Source organism: Oncorhynchus keta, chromosome 37 (assembly GCF_023373465.1).
Source record: "Oncorhynchus keta strain PuntledgeMale-10-30-2019 chromosome 37, Oket_V2, whole genome shotgun sequence".
Classification (NCBI taxonomy): Eukaryota; Metazoa; Chordata; class Actinopteri; order Salmoniformes; family Salmonidae; genus Oncorhynchus; species Oncorhynchus keta.
Window position 1 is genome coordinate 27557068 of NC_068457.1, and position 18253 is coordinate 27575320.

The following is an 18253-nucleotide window of genomic DNA, read 5'->3' on the forward strand; positions in this document are numbered from 1 at the left end:
GATGAAGTCAGAGGAGAGGATGTGAGGAATCACGGAAATTCAATTGAGATTTTCCCATGGGGTCTTTGGCTGAAAGGTCAATTTTTGCGGTGTTAAATTAGTGGGTGGCTGCAAGGTTGCAGGTTCAAGTTCAGCTCAGGAAACCAAAACTACTAACTACACTACAATATGTATTGAATTTTAATTTAGACAGCTGTGTTTTGTATCATTGTAAACAAATGCTAAAATTAAATGAATAAAAAGACTGTCCCCGGAAAAAAGTTGTTTTCGTTCTTGAGAGACACTGCTGACAGAGAGCGCAGACCCACAGCGCGTGAAAGAGGACAGAAAAAGCGCATTTTGCGCACGCGCATTTAAAGAACAGTAGAAGTCGCGTGGTCTCGTCAATACAACCCCACCTCAATCAGTGTTGGGATTGGGGACAATAGGTAGACCGCGCACGACGTCTAAGAAAGAACACTTTCAACTCGGATAATATAAATTTAGCCTATTACGTCAGAGTACAACTCTCCAAAGTGGAAATGTATTTTTCTACGCACCAGTTGGAGACTATCAGTAAGGCAAATTAAGCGAATTTTATTTAAACTTTTATAAACAAGACATGGGATGTTGAGAGAATGTCCTTCGAAGAACCTTTTCATATTACACAAGAATTTGATTTGTACCAGAATGTGTCCAAATGGGCGCACCACGGTAATCACACAGGGGACACTTCGGAACAATCCATGTTCTACATCAGCATCGCCATCACTGCCATTTATGGAGTCATCATAGTCGTGGGACTAATCGGTAACATAACCCTCATCAAGACATTGTCTTCCTCTAAATCCATGCGGAATGTCCCCAACCTCTTCATGTCGAGTCTCGCGTTCGGGGACTTGGTCCTCCTGGTTACTTGCGCGCCGGTGGATGCCAGTCGGTACCTCGCGGACGAGTGGCTCTTCGGGAGAGTTGGATGTAAACTCATACCATTCATCCAACTCACCTCCGTCGGAGTGTCTGTTTTTACCCTGACTGCGTTGTCTGCTGATAGGTAAATAGCCTTCACTTTATGTTTTAGTCTACTACACTCATATTGCAACATGGACGTTTAGTTATCCAACTTATCCATAGGCTACACATACCATTGCCAACTGATCTGGTATTTTAATGTAGAGTTGTATAGTTAAATGGTTGTAGACTTGTAGTTACTTTTAGCTCAACATATGGTCGTTTAGGTAAAATGCTGAAAACGGGAAAGCTTGCCATCCTTATCGAATATTCTCTCCGAACGCATCTCTGCCGGTTCTTCGGCTAAACTCTATGGAGCTGGAAATAATATGAATTTAAACAACGGTATGGGTACAACCTGTCAAGAACATGCTGCTACTGAGACAATGCAGATACAATCTGATTCACTCTGTTGCGTTATTACGCGTTCGGATCAGTGGGATCATACTTTGAAGTGAGATATGAGATGTGCTCGAGGCACAGAAATGAGATCCGACATATGAGTAGAAATGTATAAGCGTGCGACTTCGTGTGTGTGTGTGTGTACGTGTGCGTTCGCGTACGCGCGTGTGTGGGGTGTGTTTGTGTTTGTGACAGTGAATGAGTAAATGGGTGACGGTGCTTGCATGCATGGGCGTGCCTGTGTGTTTTGGGGGGGTCATAGGCTATATCCTTCCCACACAACTTCCCACAACCAACATTTTCATTTGGGATGATATAGGTTGCATCCCAAATGGCACCCTTTCCCTATGTATCCACGGGGCTCTGGTCAAAAGTAGTGCACTAGGGATTCATTTGGAACGCTACCATAAAGTGTGCATCACTGTGGAGTGGGAGGAGAAGACATCCATCATATAGACTGACCATCACCATGGCACCATGGCACCATGGCAGCCATATAATGATACCGTCTCTAGCTAGCCTATTCTAATGTCTCTCTTTAGCCTACGATCCCATTAGCAGATAATAATCCATTCATAAATGACAGATACCTCCCCTCTCCTCATCAGCCTCCCAACGTTTCCTCACCAGCTTACCAACGTTTCCTCACCAGCTTACCAACGTTTCCTCACCAGCTTCCCAACGTTTCCTCTGTTTAAATCCTAACCATATACTTTCAAAACCGAGGTTAAAATACTATGAGATCATTTCAATAAACTTTATCTGTGCTTTATTGAGCTTGCCTCAATGGAACCTGGCTCTCCAGGCATGCAGGAGTAAACACTACAGCTGGACTATATGTACTAGAGTACGTGGACACCCCTTTTCAAAGTGGATTTGGTTATTTCTGCCACACCCTGTTGCTGACAGGTGTATAAAATCGAGCACACAGCCATGCAATCTCCATAGACAAACATGACCTTAATGAAGAGCTCAGTGACTTTCAACGTGGCACCACTGTCATAGGATGCCACCTTTCCATCAAGTCAGTTCATCAAATTTCTCCCACCTATAGCTGCCCCGTCAACTGTAAGTGCTGTTATTGTGAAGTGGAAACGTCTAGGGGCAACAACGGCTCAGTGTAAGCCACATAAGGTCACAGAACGGACCACCGAGTGCTGAAGCGCGTAGCACGTAAAATCGCCTGTCCTCAGTTGCAACCCTCAATACAGAGTTCCAAACTGCCTCTGGAAGATATGTCAGCACAATAACGGTTCGTTGGGTTGAAATGGGTTTCTGGCGTCGCACACAAGCCTAAGAACATGCGCAATGCCAAGCGTCAGCTGGAGTGGTAAAGCTCGCCGCCATTGGACTCTGGAAACGCTACCTGCCCTAATGCATAGTGCCAACTGTAAAGTTTGGTGGATGAGGAATAATGGTCTGGGGCTGTTTGTCATGGTTCGGCTAGGCCCCTTAGTTCCAGTGAAGGGGAAATATTGACGCTCCAGCATACAATGACATTGTAGATGATTCTGTGCTTCCGATTTTGTGGTAAAAGTTTGGGAAGGCATTTTCCTGTTTCAGCATGACAATGCCCAAATGCATAAAGCGAGGTCCATACAGAAATGGTTTGTCGAGATCGGTGTGGAAAAACTTGACTGGCCTGCACAGAGCCCTGACCTCAACCCCATCGAACACATTTGGGATGAATTGGGATGCCGACTGCGAGCCAGGCCTAATCTCCCAACATCAGTGCCTGACCTCACTAATGCTCTTGTGGCTGAATGGAAGAAAGTCCCCACAGCATTGTTCCAACATCTAGTGGAAAGCCTTCCCAGAAGAGTGGAGGCTGTTATAGCAGCAAAGGGGGGCCAACTCCATATTAATGTCCATTATTTTGGAATGAGATGTTCGACATAGAATGAAGAATGAGGAATGAATAGAATGAATATAATGAATAGTATAGAATGAATAGTATAGAATGAATAGAATATAATGAATAGTATAGAATGAATAGAATATAATGAATAGTATAGAATTAATATGAATAGTATAGAATGAATAGAATATAATGAATAGTATAGAATGAATAGTATAGAATGAATAGAATAGTAATGAATAGTATAGAATGAATAGAATATAATGAATAGTATAGAATAGAATATAATGAATAGTATAGAATGAATAGAATATAATGAATAGTATAGAATGAATAGTATAGAATGAATAGTATAGAATGAATAGAATAGAATGAATAGTATAGAATGAATAGAATATAATGAATTTAGAAGGAATTTAAGAATAGAAGAATGAATAGAAATAGTATAGAAGGAATAGAATAGAAGGAATAGAATAGAAGGAATAGAATAGAAGGAATAGAATATAATGAATAGTATAGAATGAATAGTATAGAATGAATAGAATAGAAGGAATAGTAAAGAATGAATAGAATAGAAGGAATAGAATAGAATGAATAGTATAGAAGGAATAGTATAGAAGGAATAGAATAGAAGGAATAGAATAGAAGGAATAGAATAGAAGGAATAGTATAGAAAGGAATAGAATAGAATAGAAGGAATATAATAGAAGGAATAGTATAGAAGGAATAGAATATAATGAATAGTATAGAATGAATAGTATAGAATGAATAGAATAGAAAGGAATAGAATAGAAGGAATAGAATAGAAGGAATAGAATATAATAGAATAGAATGAATAGTATAGAATGAATAGAAGGAATAGTATAGAAGGAATAGAATAGAAGGAATAGAATAGAAGGAATAGAATAGAATGAATAGTATAGAAGGAATAGAATAGAAGGAATAGAATAGAAGGAATAGAATAGAAGGAATAGAATAGAAGGAATAGTATAGAATAGTATAGAAGGAATAGAATAGAAGGAATAGGAATAGAATAGAAGGAATAGAATATAATGAATAGTATAGAAGGAATAGAATAGAAGAATAGAATAGAAGGAATAGAATAATAGTATAGAAGGAATATAATAGAAGGAATAGAAGAAGAATAGAATAGAAGGAATAGAAATAGAAGGAATAGAATAGAAGGAATAGTATAGAAGGAATAGGAATAGAATGAATAGAATATAATGAATAGTATAGAATGAATAGTATAGAATGAATAGAATAGAAGGAATAGAATAGAATAGAAGGAATAGTATAGAAGAAGAATAGAATAGAAGGAATAGAATAGAAGTATAGAATAGAATAGAAGGAATAGAATAGAATGAATAGTATAGAATGAATAGAATAGAAGGAATAGTATAGAAGGAATAGAATAGAATGAATAGAATAGAATGAATAGAATAGAAGGAATAGAATAGAAGGAATAGAATAGAAGGAATAGAATAGAAGGAATAGAATAGAAGGAATAGAATAGAAGGAATAGAGAAGGAATATAGAAGGAATAGAATAGAAGGAATAGAATAGAAGGAATAGTATAGAAGGAATAGAATAGAAGAAGAATAGAATAGAATGAATAGAATAGAATGAATAGAATAGAAGGAATAGTATAGAATAGAATAGTATAGAAGGAATAGAATAGAAGGAATAGTATAGAAGGAATAGAATAGAAGGAATAGAATAGATAGAAGGAATAGAATAGAAGGAATAGAATAGAAGGAATAGAATAGAAGGAATAGAATAGAAGGAATAGAATTAATAATAATAGAAGGAATATAATATAATAGAATGAATAGAATAGAAGGAATAGAATAGAAGGAATAGAATAGAAGGAATAGAATAGAAGGAATATAAAGAAGAATATAATATAATGAATAGTAAGAATGAATAGTATAGAATGAATAGAATAGAATAGAAGGAATAGAATAGAAAGGAATAGAATAGAAGGAATATAGAATAGAATAATAGTATAGAATGAATAGAATAGAAGGAATAGTATAGAAGGAATAGAATAGAAGGAATAGAATAGAAGGAATAGAATAGAAGGAATATAATAGAATAGAATGAATAGTATAGAATAGAATAGAATAGAAGGAATAGAATAGAAGGAATAGAATAGAAGGAATAGAATAGAAGGAATATAGTATAGAAGGAATAGAAGGAATATAGAATGAATAGAATAGAAGGAATAGAATATAGAAGGAATAGAATAGAAGGAATAGAATAGAAGGAATAGTATAGAAGGAATAGAATAGAAGGAATAGAATAGAAGGAATAGAATAGAAGGAATATAATAAGAAGAATAGAATAGAAGAATGAATAGTATAGAATGAATAGAATAGAAGGAATAGAATAGAAGGAATAGAATAGAAGGAATAGAATAGAAGGAATAGAATAGAAGGAATAGAATAGAAGGAATAGAATAGAAGGAATAGTAATAGAATAGAATGAATAGAATAGAAGGAATAGAATAGAAGGAATAGAATAGAAGGAATAGAATAGAAGGAATAAGGAATAGAAGGAATAGAATAGAAGGAATAGAATAGAATGAATAGAATAGAATAGGAATAGAATAGAAGGAATAGAATAGAATGAATAGAATAGAAGGAATAGTATAGAAGGAATAGAATAGAATAGAATAGAATAGAAGGAATAGAAGGAATAGAATAGAAGGAATAGAATAGAAGTAATAGTATAAAGAATAGAATAGAATGAATAGAATAGAAGGAATAGAATAGAAGGAATAGAATAGAATAGAATGAATAGAATAGAAGGAATAGAATAGAAGGAATAGAATAGAAGGAATAGAATAGAAGGAATAGAATAGAAGGAATAGAAGGAATAGAATAGAAGGAATAGTATAGTGAATAGAATAGAAGGAATATAATAGAAGGAATAGAATAGAAGGAATAGAATAGAAGAATAGAAGAATATAATAGTAAGAAGGAATAGAATAGAATATAAAATAGAATAGAATGAATAATAGAATGAATAGAATAGAAGGAATAGAAAGGAATAGAATAGAATGAATTGAATAGAATGAATAGAATAGAAGGAATAGAATAGAAGGAAGCCTTGTTCCACATAGGGAATAGAATAGAATGATATTGCCTTGATGCACAAGGGAACATGCTTTATATTGCCTTGTTCCCTCTGCCGTCAATAGAAAATATTCATTCAGGTAGGGAATAGGGTCTTTACCAAACAGTAAAAGGAATAGGGTGCCTTGAAATAGAAAAACATAGGAATAGGGTGAATGTAGAGTTGCCTTGGACATAGGGAATAGGTTTTGAAGGATAGCATCTGGAATAGGTGCCTTTAACTGTCTGTGTCCCATAGGGAATAGTTGCCTTTATATTGCCTTGTTCCACATAGGGAATAGGGTGCCTTTATATTGCCTTGCTGCACATAGGGAATAGGTGCCTTTATATTGCCTTGCTCCACATAGGGAATAGGGTGCCTTTATATTGCATTGTTCCACATAGGAATAGGGTGCCTTTATATTGCCTTGTTCCACATAGGGAATAGGGTGCCTTTATATTGCCTTGCTCCACATAGGGAATAGGGTGCCTTTATATTGCCTTGTTCCACATAGGGAATAGGGTGCCTTTATATTGCCTTGTTCCACATAGGGAATAGGGTGCCTTTATATTGCCTTGTTCCACATAGGAATAGGGTGCCTTTATATTGCCTTGTTCCACATAGGGAATAGGGTGTCTTTATATTGCCTTGTTCCACATAGGGAATAGGTGCCTTTATATTGCCTTGTTCCACATAGGGAATAGGGTGCCTTTATATTGCCTTGCTGCACATAGGGAATAGGGTGTCTTTATATTGCCTTGTTCCACATAGGGAATAGGGTGCCTTTATATTGCATTGTTCCACATAGGGAATAGGGTGCCTTTATATTGCCTTGTTCCACATAGGGAATAGGGTGCCATTCAGGACACAACCCAAGTGCCAGCAAGACATCTGAATCATACGTCACACATACTTCTGAACAGGTGGCCTAAGTTGAGGAGATCATGTCTTCCTCTTCCTCATCCTCCTCATCCTCCAGGTACAAGGCAATCGTGAAGCCCATGGACATCCAGGCCTCCAACGCCCCGGCGAGGATCGTCCTGCGGGCTGCAGTGATCTGGCTCTTCTCCATGACCCTGGCTGTCCCCGAGGCTGTCTTCTCAGACCTCCGCTCGTTCAGCATCCACAGCACCAATGAGACCTTCATCACCTGCGCCCCCTATCCCCACGATGGTGAACTGCATCCCAAGATCCACTCCATGGCCTCCTTCCTCATCTTCTATGTCATTCCTCTGTCGGTTATATCAGTCTATTACCTGTTCATCGCCAGGAGCCTGATCAGGAGTGCCTATAATATGCCGGTGGAGGGCAACGTGCACGTCAGAAGACAGGTGGGTCTCTCTTCTTCATCATCTCTACTATTTTCTTCTAGTTCTTCTCCCTCATCATCTCTACTATTTTCTTCTTGTTCTTCTCCCTCATCATCTCTACTATTTTCTTCTTGTTCTTCTCCCTCATCATCTCTACTATTTTCTTCTTGTTCTTCTCCTTCATCATATCTTCTATTTTCTTCTAGTTCTTCTCCTTCATCATCTCTTCTATTTTCTTCTAGTTCTTCTCCCTCATCATCTCTACTATTTTCACCTTGTTCTTCTCCCTCATCATCTCTACTATTTTCTTCTCTTTCTTCATCTCTTCTATTTTATTCTTAATCATCTCTTCTATTTTCTTAATCTTCATCTCTCTCCACAACATCACAGATAGAGTCCAGAAAGCGCCTTGCCAAGACCGTCCTGGTGTTTGTGGGCCTGTTCGCCGTGTGCTGGCTCCTGTCACGTGATCTACCTCAACCGCTCCTACCACTACTCCGAAGTGACACCTCCATGGCCCACTTCATCTTCACCGTGGGAGCCCGTATCCTGGCCTTCACTAACTCCTGTGTCAACCCCCTTCGCCCTCTACCTGCTCAGCAAGAGTTTCCAGAAGCAGTTCAACAAGCAGCTGTGTTGTTGTTGTCGAGCCCTGGCGAAGAGGTCCCAGAGCCAGAGGAGGAACAGGAACAACATACAAATGACCTCCCTCAGGACCACCAACCACTCAGTGGCCAGTCTGAGCTTTATTAATGGAAAACACATCTGTCAGGAGGACAGTGTGTGAGAGACAGATGGGTGGATGGTAAGAGAGAGACAGACATACAGGTCTACCAAGAGGAGAGAGTGTGAGACAGACAGACAGACAGACAGGTCTACCAAGAGGAGAGAGTGTGAGAGACAGACAGGTCTACAAACAGACAGGTCTACCAAGAGGAGAGAATGAGACAGACAGACAGGTCTACCAAGAGGAGAGAATGTGAGACAGACAGACAGGTCTACCAAGAGGAGAGAGTGTGACAGACAGACAGACAGGTCTACCAAGAGGAGAGAATGTGAGACAGACAGACAGGTCTACCAAGAGGAGAGAATGAGACAGACAGACAGGTCTACCAAGAGGAGAGAATGTGAGACAGACAGACAGGGTCTACCAAGAGGAGAGAGTGTGAGACAGACAGACAGGTCTACCAAGGAGAGAATGAGACAGACAGACAGGTGAGAGAGAATGTGAGACAGACAGGTCTACCAAGAGGAGAGAATGAGACAGACAGACAGGTCTACCAAGAGGAGAGAATGTGAGACAGACAGACAGGTCTACCAAGAGGAGAGAATGTGAGACAGACAGACAGGTCTACCAAGAGTCTCTACCAAGAGGAGAGAGTGAGACAGACAGGTTTACCAAGAGGAGAGAATGTGAGACAGAGACAGACAGACAGGTCTACCAAGAGGAGAGAGTGTGAGACAGACATACAGGTTTACCAAGAGGAGAGAATGTGAGACAGACAGACAGGTCTACCAAGAGGAGAGAGTGTGAGACAGACATACAGGTTTACCAAGAGGAGAGAATGGACAGACAGACAGACAGGTCTACCAAGAGGAGAGAATGTGAGACAGATAGACAGACAGGTCTATCAAGGGAGAAGAATGTGAGACAGACAGACAGACAGGTCTACCAAGAGGAGAGAATGTGAGACAGATAGACAGACAGGTCTACCAAGGGAGAGAATGTGAGACAGACAGAAAGGTCTACCAGGAGGAGAGGGTGTGAGACAGACAGATAGGTCTACAAAGAGGAGAGAATGTGAGACAGACAGACAGGTCTACCAAGAGGAGAGAATGTGAGACAGATAGACAGACAGATCTTCCAAGAGGAGAGAATGTGAGACAGACAGAAAGGTCTACCAGGAGGAGAGGGTGTGAGACAGACAGACAGGTCTACAAAGAGGAGAGAATGTGAGACAGACAGACAGGTCTACCAAGAGGAGAGAATGAGACAGACAGACAGGTCTACCAAGAGGAGAGAATGTGAGACAGACAGACAGACAGGTCTACCAGGAGGAGAGGGTGTGAGACAGACAGACAGGTCTACCAAGAGGAGAGAATGTGAGACAGACAGACAGGTCTACCAAGAGGAGAGAGTGTGAGACAGACAGACACACAGACAGACAGACAGACAGACAGACAGACAGACAGACAGACAGACAGGTCTACCAAGAAGAGAGAGTGTGAGACAGACAGGTGGACGGTACAATTGGTAGTGGGATGGTAGGACCAAGGGAATAGAAGAACCAAGGGGTATCAAAGGTTCCAGTGCGGTATGCAGGTGGTCGGGTGGAAGTGGGGAAATTGCTCCCCCTTTGAAATGGCCGTTAAATCTGGAATCAGCCGAGTGTTTCCTGACCTGTTTGATTGAATTGAGCCTTTAATCAAGATCCCACAGCAGCTATATAGATGACCTACATAGAACAGTATGTGTACCTTTATGTATTTGTACAGTATGTGTACCTTTATGTATTTGTACAGTATGTGTACCTTTATGTATTTGAGCAGTATGTGTACCTTTATGTATTTGAGCAGTATGTGTACCGTTATGTATTTGAACAGTATGTGTACCTTTATGTATTTGAGCAGTATGTGTACCTTTATGTATTTGAACAGTATGTGTACCTTTAAGTATTTGTACAGTATGTGTACCGTTATGTATTTGTATTTGAGCAGTATGTGTACCTTTATGTATTTGTACAGTATGTGTACCTTTATGTATTTGAACAGTATGTGTACCGTTATGTATTTGTACAGTATGTGTACCTTTATGTATTTGTACAGTATGTGTACCTTTATGTATTTGAACAGTATGTGTACCTTTATGTATTTGAACAGTATGTGTACCTTTATGTATTTGAACAGTATGTGTACCTTTATGTATTTGTACAGTATGTGTACCTTTATGTATTTGAACAGTATGTGTACCTTTATGTATTTGTACAGTATGTGTACCTTTATGTATTTGTACAGTATGTGTACCTTTATGTATTTGAGCAGTATGTGTACCTTTATGTATTTGAACAGTATGTGTACCTTTATGTATTTGTACAGTATGTGTACCTTTATGTATTTGAGCAGTATGTGTACCATTATGTATTTGTACAGTATGTGTACCTTTATGTATTTGAACAGTATGTGTACCGTTATGTATTTGTACAGTATGTGTACCTTTATGTATTTGAACAGTATGTGTACCTTTATGTATTTGTACAGTATGTGTACCTTTATGTATTTGTACAGTATGTGTACCTTTATGTATTTGTACAGTATGTGTACCTTTATGTATTTGTACAGTATGTGTACCTTTATGTATTTGTACAGTATGTGTACCTTTATGTATTTGTACAGTATGTGTACCTTTATGTATTTGAGCAGTATGTGTACCTTTATGTATTTGTACAGTATGTGTACCTTTATGTATTTGAACAGTATGTGTACCTTTATGTATTTGTACAGTATGTGTACCTTTATGTATTTGAGCAGTATGTGTACCTTTATGTATTTGTACAGTATGTGTACCGTTATGTATTTGAACAGTATGTGTACCTTTATGTATTTGTACAGTATGTGTACCTTTATGTGGTTGAGCAGTATGTGTACCTTTATGTATTTGAACAGTATGTGTACCTTTATGTATTTGACAGTATGTGTACCTTTATGTATTTGTACAGTATGTGTACCTTTAATGTAAAGCATTAACAGTATGTTTACCTTTATGTATTTGAGCAGTATGTGTACCTTTATGTATTTGAACAGTATGTGTACCTTTATGTATTTGAGCAGTATGTGTACATGTATTTGTACAGTATGTGTACCTTTGTGGTATTTGAACATGTGTTTGCTAATTACACATTTAATTGTTAAAGGCATTACATTTGTTTAATGTAGTGTTTTGATACAGATATGTGTCCTATAAGGCCATGTGGGCTGGGCACCAGTTGGTGAATGACGATTGGTGCCATGTACTATATGTACAGAATGTTACTCTGTGGTACAGCTCTGTGGTGCAGTAATGTGGTACATCTCTGTGGTACAGTAATGTGGTACAGTAATGTGGTGCAGTAATGTGGTACAGCTCTGTGGTACAGTAATGTGGTACAGTAATGTGGTACAGCTCTGTGGTACAGCTCTGTGATACAGTAATGTGGTACAGCTCTGTGATACAGTAATGTGGTACAGTAATGTGGTACAGTAATGTGGTACAGTAATGTGGTAAAGCTCTGTGATACAGTAATGTGGTACAGCTCTGTGATACAGTAATGTGGTACAGCTCTGTGATACAGTAATGTGGTACAGCTCTGTGGTACAGTAATGTGGTACAGTAATGTGGTACAGTAATGTGGTACAGCTCTGTGGTACAGCTCTGTGATACAGTAATGTGGTACAGCTCTGTGATACAGTAATGTGGTACAGCTCTGTGGTACAGTAATGTGGTACAGTAATGTGGTACAGTAATGTGGTACAGCTCTGTGGTACAGTAATGTGGTACAATAATGTGGTACAGCTCTGTGGTACAGCTCTGTGATACAGTAATGTGGTACAGCTCTGTGGTGCAGTAATGTGGTACAGCTCTGTGGTACAGTAATGTGGTGCAGTAAGCTGTGTGATACAGTAATGTGGTACAGGTCTGTGGTACAGCTCTGTGGTACAGCTCTGTGATACAGCCTCTGTGGTACAGTAATGTGGTGAGTAATGTGGTACAGTAATGTGGTACAGGGTCTGTGGTACAGCTCTGTGATACAGTAATGTGGTACAGCTCTGTGGTAGAGTAATGTGGTGCAGTAATGTGGTACAGCTCTGTGGTACAGCTCTGTGGTACAGCTCTGTGATACAGTAATGTGGTACAGTAATGTGGTGTAGTAATGTGGTACAGCTCTGTGATACAGTACCGGGTACAGCTAATGTGGTGCAGTAAGCTGTGGTGCAGTAATGTGGTACAGGTCTGTGGTACAGCTCTGTGATACAGTAATGTGGACAGTACAAGATTTTACATATCTGTGGTACAGCAATGTGGTACAGTAATGTAGTACAGCTCTGTGATACAGTATATGTGGTAGAGTAATGTGGTACAGCTCTGTGGTACAGCTCTGTGATACAGTAATGTGGTACAGGTAATGTGGTGCAGCTCTGTGGTACAGCTCAGGTCTACTGGTACAGTAAAGTGGTAAGCCTGTGGTACCAGCTAATGTGGTAGAGTAATGTGGTGCAGTAATGTGGTATAGCTCTGATGGTACAGTAATGTGGTATCAGCTCTGTGATAGATGTTTTATATAGCTCTGTGGTACAACTCTGTGGATACAGCTCTGTGATACAACAGGCTGATGATACAACTCTGTGATACAGATACTGCCCCACTCTGTGGTACAACTCTGTGATACAACTCTTTGATACAGTACAGCTCTGTGATGATATAGACTCTGATGATACAACTCTGTGATACATATAGGCAGCTGATGTGGTACAACTATGTGATAAAACTCTGTGATACAGATGATGATCAATATGTGCAGTTAATATGATGATTTTTAGACCGATATAGGCCTTCTTAAAGATGTAGGATGTTCAGGCCTGATGATGATGATATAGGCCTGGTGATGATATCTTGATGATGATGATATAGGCCTGATGATGATGGACATGATGATGATATAGGCCTGGGATGAATATCCGCCTTTGATGATGATATCAATTGATGATTTATTATAGTTGATGATGAGATATAGGCCTGATGATGATGAGTATATAGGCCTGATGATGATGATGATAAAAATGATATAGGCCTTATGATGATATAGGCCTGATGGATGATGACCCCACTATAGGCCTGATGATGATGATATAGACCTGATGATGATGATAATATGATAGGTTTATGAATGATGATGATGATATAGGCCTTATGATGATGATATGCCTGATGATGATGATGATATAGGCCTGATGATGATGATATATCGGCCTGATGATGATGATATATAGGCCTGATGATGATGATGATGATATATGCCTGATGATGATGATGATGATATAGGCCTGATGATGATATATGGCCTGATGATGATATTGGCCTGATGATGATGATGATGATATAGGCCTGATGATGATGATGATGATATATAGGCCTGATGATGATGATTATATAGGCATGATGATGATGATATATGCCTGATGATGATGATGATGATATAGGCCTGATGATGATGATATAGGCCTGATGATGATGATATAGGCCTGATGATGATGATATAGGCCTGATGATGATGATGATATATAGGCCTGATGATGATGATATAGGCCTGATGATGATGATATAGGCCTGATGATGATGATGATATAGGCCTGATGATGATGATATAGGCCTGATGATGATGATATAGGCCTGATGATGATGATATAGGCCTGATGATGATGATGATGATATAGGCCTGATGATGATGATGATATAGGCCTGATGATGATGATGATGATATAGGCCTGATGATGATGATGATGATATAGGCCTGATGATGATGATGATGATATGCAGTGGGAGAATTCTACCGTGAACACATGGGTGGGGAAAACTCATTGTTTGAATGATAACGACCCGAATCATTGTCGGCGTGATGAGACAGGGTGGGTGAATTGCAGGAGTGGGGAGGTAAAATCAGCTGTTCCACAAGCTGTTCAATCGGTTAGCAATCAACTGATGGCCCAACTCAGCTCATCCACTCTGCCAGGGAAACACAAACAGTAGCCTACTATAGGTTTTCACAGGCAGCCCAATTCGGATATTTTTTCCACTGAATCGGTATTTTGACCAATCACATCACACCTTTAATAGCAGGATCTTTTTTCAGAGCTCATCTGATTGGTCAAATGACCATTGAGTGAAAAAAAAAAGTTCAGAATTGGGCTGCCTGTGTAAACGTAGCCAGAATGTGACAATAGATCGGCTAACGGGTAGCCTACAGAATGTGATAATGGATGGGCTAACGCGTAGCCTACAGAATGTGACAATAGATGGGCTAACGCGTAGCCTACAGAATGTATTGCAGCCTATTGCAACCCTCCATGACACTAGTGAAACCGTCAATACAGTCACTACCACTCCCTAAAAGACGACGTCTTTGTCCTGCTTGCAACCAAAGTCTTTCAAGAGATGTTCGACCTTGGTTGGTATATTGTCATCGGAACAACGTGGTCCTTTTTGACCTGCGGGGTGATTTATCTATTTGATTCTGTAGAATTGAAATGAAGAGTCTCCTCGTTTACCACGGCAGATCTACTGTGGTATTTACACAACACTTTGTATGAATGGAAACTAATGTTGGTGTAACCTACCTGTTGTTATTCACTTAGTTTCCTATTGATGTTGTCCATTAAACAAGTGTCTGTAAAAGAGTCTGGTGTAGTCCGTTCTTGTCAAGGTATCTGTCCATATTTGAAACGTGTTACTAAATCAAGTCAAAGTTTTATTTGATCTTTATTTAACTAGGCAAGTCAGTTAAGAACAAATTCTTATTTACAATGACGGCCTTGGAACAACGGGTTAACTGCCTGTTCAGGGGCAGAACGACAGATTTGTACCTTGTCAGCTCAGGGGTTTGAACTTGCAACCTTCCGGTTACTAGTCCAACACTCTAACCACTAGGCTACTCTGCCCTGAGTGATTTGTGCCAGAAGGGCTGGAATCAAATCCACGCTGACAAGGTAGTGTTATTTGTACAGGCAGCTGTCCTAACCGCCAGACCATCCCAGATCACCGATTGAACTCCATTTTGACAGTTGATTCATAATCTTATGTTCTCTGGAAAGCTTAAGATGTCCTGAGTATAGAAAACATTAGGAACACCTGCTTCTTCCATGACAGACTGACCAGGTGAAAGCTATGATCCCTTATTGATGTCACTTGTTAAATCCACTTTAATCAGTGTAGATGACGAGGAGGAGACAGGTTAAAGAAGGATGTTTAAGTCTTGAGACATGGATTGTGTGCTATTCAGAGGGTGACTGGGTTAGGCAAACAATTGAAGTGCTTTAAAACAGGGTATAGGTAGTAGATGCCAGTCGCACTGTTTTGAGTGTGTCAAGAACTGCAATGCTACCGGGTTTTTCATTACTCAACAGTTTCCTGTGTGTATCAAGAACAGTCCACCACCCAAAGGCCATTCAGCCAACTTACGTAAGTGCATACTGTACATTTTCAGATTATTATTATTTTCATACGGGTCCCCCCGTGGAAATCAAACCCACAAACCCGGTGTTGCAAGCACCATGCTCTACCAACTGAGCCACGAGAGTAACTGAGCCACGAGGGTAACTGAGCCTCGAGGGTAACTGAGCCACGAGGGTAACTGAGCCACGAGGGTAACTGAGCCTCGAGGGTAACTGAGCCACGAGGGTAACTGAGCCACGAGGGTAACTGAGCCACGAGAGTAACTGAGCCACGAGGGTAACTGAGCCACGAGGGTAACTGAGCCACGAGGGTAACTGAGCCTCGAGGGGTAACTGAGCCTCGAGGGTAACTGAGGGTAACTGAGCCACGAGGGTAACTGAGCCTCGAGGGTAACTGAGCCTCGAGGGTAACTGAGCCACGAGGGTAACTGAGCCACGAGGGTAACTGAGCCACGAGGGTAACTGAGCCTCGAGGGTAACTGAGCCACGAGGGTAACTGAGCCACGAGGGTAACTGAGCCACGAGGGTAACTGAGCCACGAGGGTAACTGAGCCACGAGGGTAACTGAGCCACGAGGGTAACTGAGCCACGAGGGTAACTGAGCCTCGAGGGTAACTGAGCCTCGAGGGTAACTGAGCCACGAGGGTAACTGAGCCACGAGGGTAACTGAGCCTCGAGGGTAACTGAGCCACGAGGGTAACTGAGCCACGAGGGTAACTGAGCCTCGAGGGTAACTGAGCCACGAGGGTAACTGAGCCACGAGGGTAACTGAGCCACGAGGGTAACAGCCCCACAGGACTTGACACAACCGTGTGAAGCATTGGAGTCAACATGGGCTAGCATCCCTGTGGTACACTTTCAACACCTTGTAGTCCATGCCCCGACGAATTGAGGATTTTCTGAGGGCAAAAAGGGGGGTGCAACTCGATATTATGTAGTTGTTCTTAATGTTTTGTACACTCAGTGTATTGTACTGTAGATCAAACAAATCCCAGGCTTTCATTCAAATGTGTTCAACTTCCCCTTGGCTAAACTTACCCCAAGGCAAACATTTAGACTATATTAGCCCTCACACCGACAAGGATGCACTTTAATGCTAGGTTTAGGACCTGGTATGGAAGCTTCTAGAGACCCCAACCGATGTAGAGAACAATCTTAAAATGATTTCCTTTGGTTTAGATTAGTGCTGCACGGTATATCAGTATCGTGGTAATATCCCGGTAACAAAACATCATGATACTTCTGGCACCAATATTTTAGAATACCTTAGTACCATTTCATATGATACTACCACATTTCTCGGCCCTACTGATCTAAAGAACCAGCTGACGCCTGTTATAAAACGTTAATAAAGTCCGTTTTATTTATAAATTCTATTACATTTTTAAAGAAACAGGAAGTAGACTAGTCTATTGTATGCGCCGGGCCAATAATGATCATTTCACAAACATTGTCACGGGCCAATTTAAAAGCGAATCCCGGGCCACTATGATTGTTTCGATAACCAACAACGTTGTTCAGTCATGTTACCTAGCTAGCTAACAACATGGTAACTTGATAGTAGGTGTAGGCACATTTGATTGGCACAGGAAGAAAATAAAATGCTCTGCTACTCATGAGATGTGCTTGAAAAAGGTTAGATTCATATGTAAAACGCCTAATGTGATCCTGAACTATCAGAAACCAATCTCCTTCTGGTCCTCCTTACATTCTGTGTGGTGCCTAACGTTTTTAAAGTTGGTAGCTGTGTGTATGTTTGTGGGAGAGAGAGAGAGAGAGAGAGAGTGGTGTGTGTTTATGAAGGATACAGAGACATTGAGAGAGTGAGAGAGAAAGTGTGTGTGTGTGTATGTGTGTGTGTGTGTGTGTGTGTGTGTGTGTGTGTGTGTGTGTGTGTGTGTGTGTGTGTGTGTGTGTGTGTGTGATGGCATATCATGTGTGGCAGCTGTAATCCCCTTCCAGCCATCACTCACCTTCTCTCTGTCTGCTCTTCCTATGCATTTTTTCCTCCACCAGTTTTTAAAATCTAATTTAGCCGTGATGGCGAGGGGGATGCAGACCCTGATCAGTCTTCTGTTGTTAGTTTTGTACATTTGATACATTGTAGCAGTGATCAATGTTTATATATTGTAGCAGCGGCTAGAGCCAGTAAAATTGACACATTGTAGCAGCGGGCAGAGTGATCAATGTTTATATATTGTAGCAGCGGCTAGAGCCAGTAAAATTGACACATTGTAGCAGCGGGCAGAGTGATCAATGTTTATATATTGTAGCAGCGGGCAGAACAAAAGTAGAGCCAGTAAAATTGACACATTGTGGCAGCGGGCAGAACAAAATTGATACATTGTAGCAGCGGGCAGAACAAAGTAAC

At 40.4% G+C, this 18253-nt stretch overlaps 1 protein-coding gene and 1 pseudogene across 1 annotated transcript; one reads left to right on the plus strand and one right to left on the minus strand.

Moving 5' to 3' along the window:
- The first annotated feature begins 419 nt into the window (after nt 1-419).
- Nucleotides 420-8572, plus strand: LOC127916814 (gastrin-releasing peptide receptor-like; annotated as a pseudogene).
- Nucleotides 8573-9355: 783 nt separating this feature from the next.
- Nucleotides 9356-16934, minus strand: LOC127916636 (uncharacterized). The gene is made up of 7 exons (XM_052498947.1): nt 16921-16934; nt 15995-16616; nt 11029-11298; nt 10840-10893; nt 10624-10704; nt 10435-10569; nt 9356-10347 (listed from the first exon to the last, which is right to left on the minus strand). The coding sequence occupies exons 1-7, from the start codon at nt 16932-16934 to the stop codon at nt 9979-9981; spliced, it is 1545 nt and encodes a 514-aa protein (XP_052354907.1). The 3' UTR covers nt 9356-9978.
- Between the last annotated feature and the right edge of the window lie 1319 nt (nt 16935-18253).

Excerpts from the sequence above, each read along its gene's own strand:
- LOC127916636 (XM_052498947.1), bottom strand. Across the intron at positions 10,705-10,839 it reads TACTGTTCAAATACATAAAG|GTACACATACTGTACAAATA; the intron begins GTACACATACTG and ends AAATACATAAAG. Across the intron at positions 10,348-10,434 it reads TACTGTTCAAATACATAAAG|GTACACATACTGTTCAAATA; the intron begins GTACACATACTG and ends AAATACTTAAAG.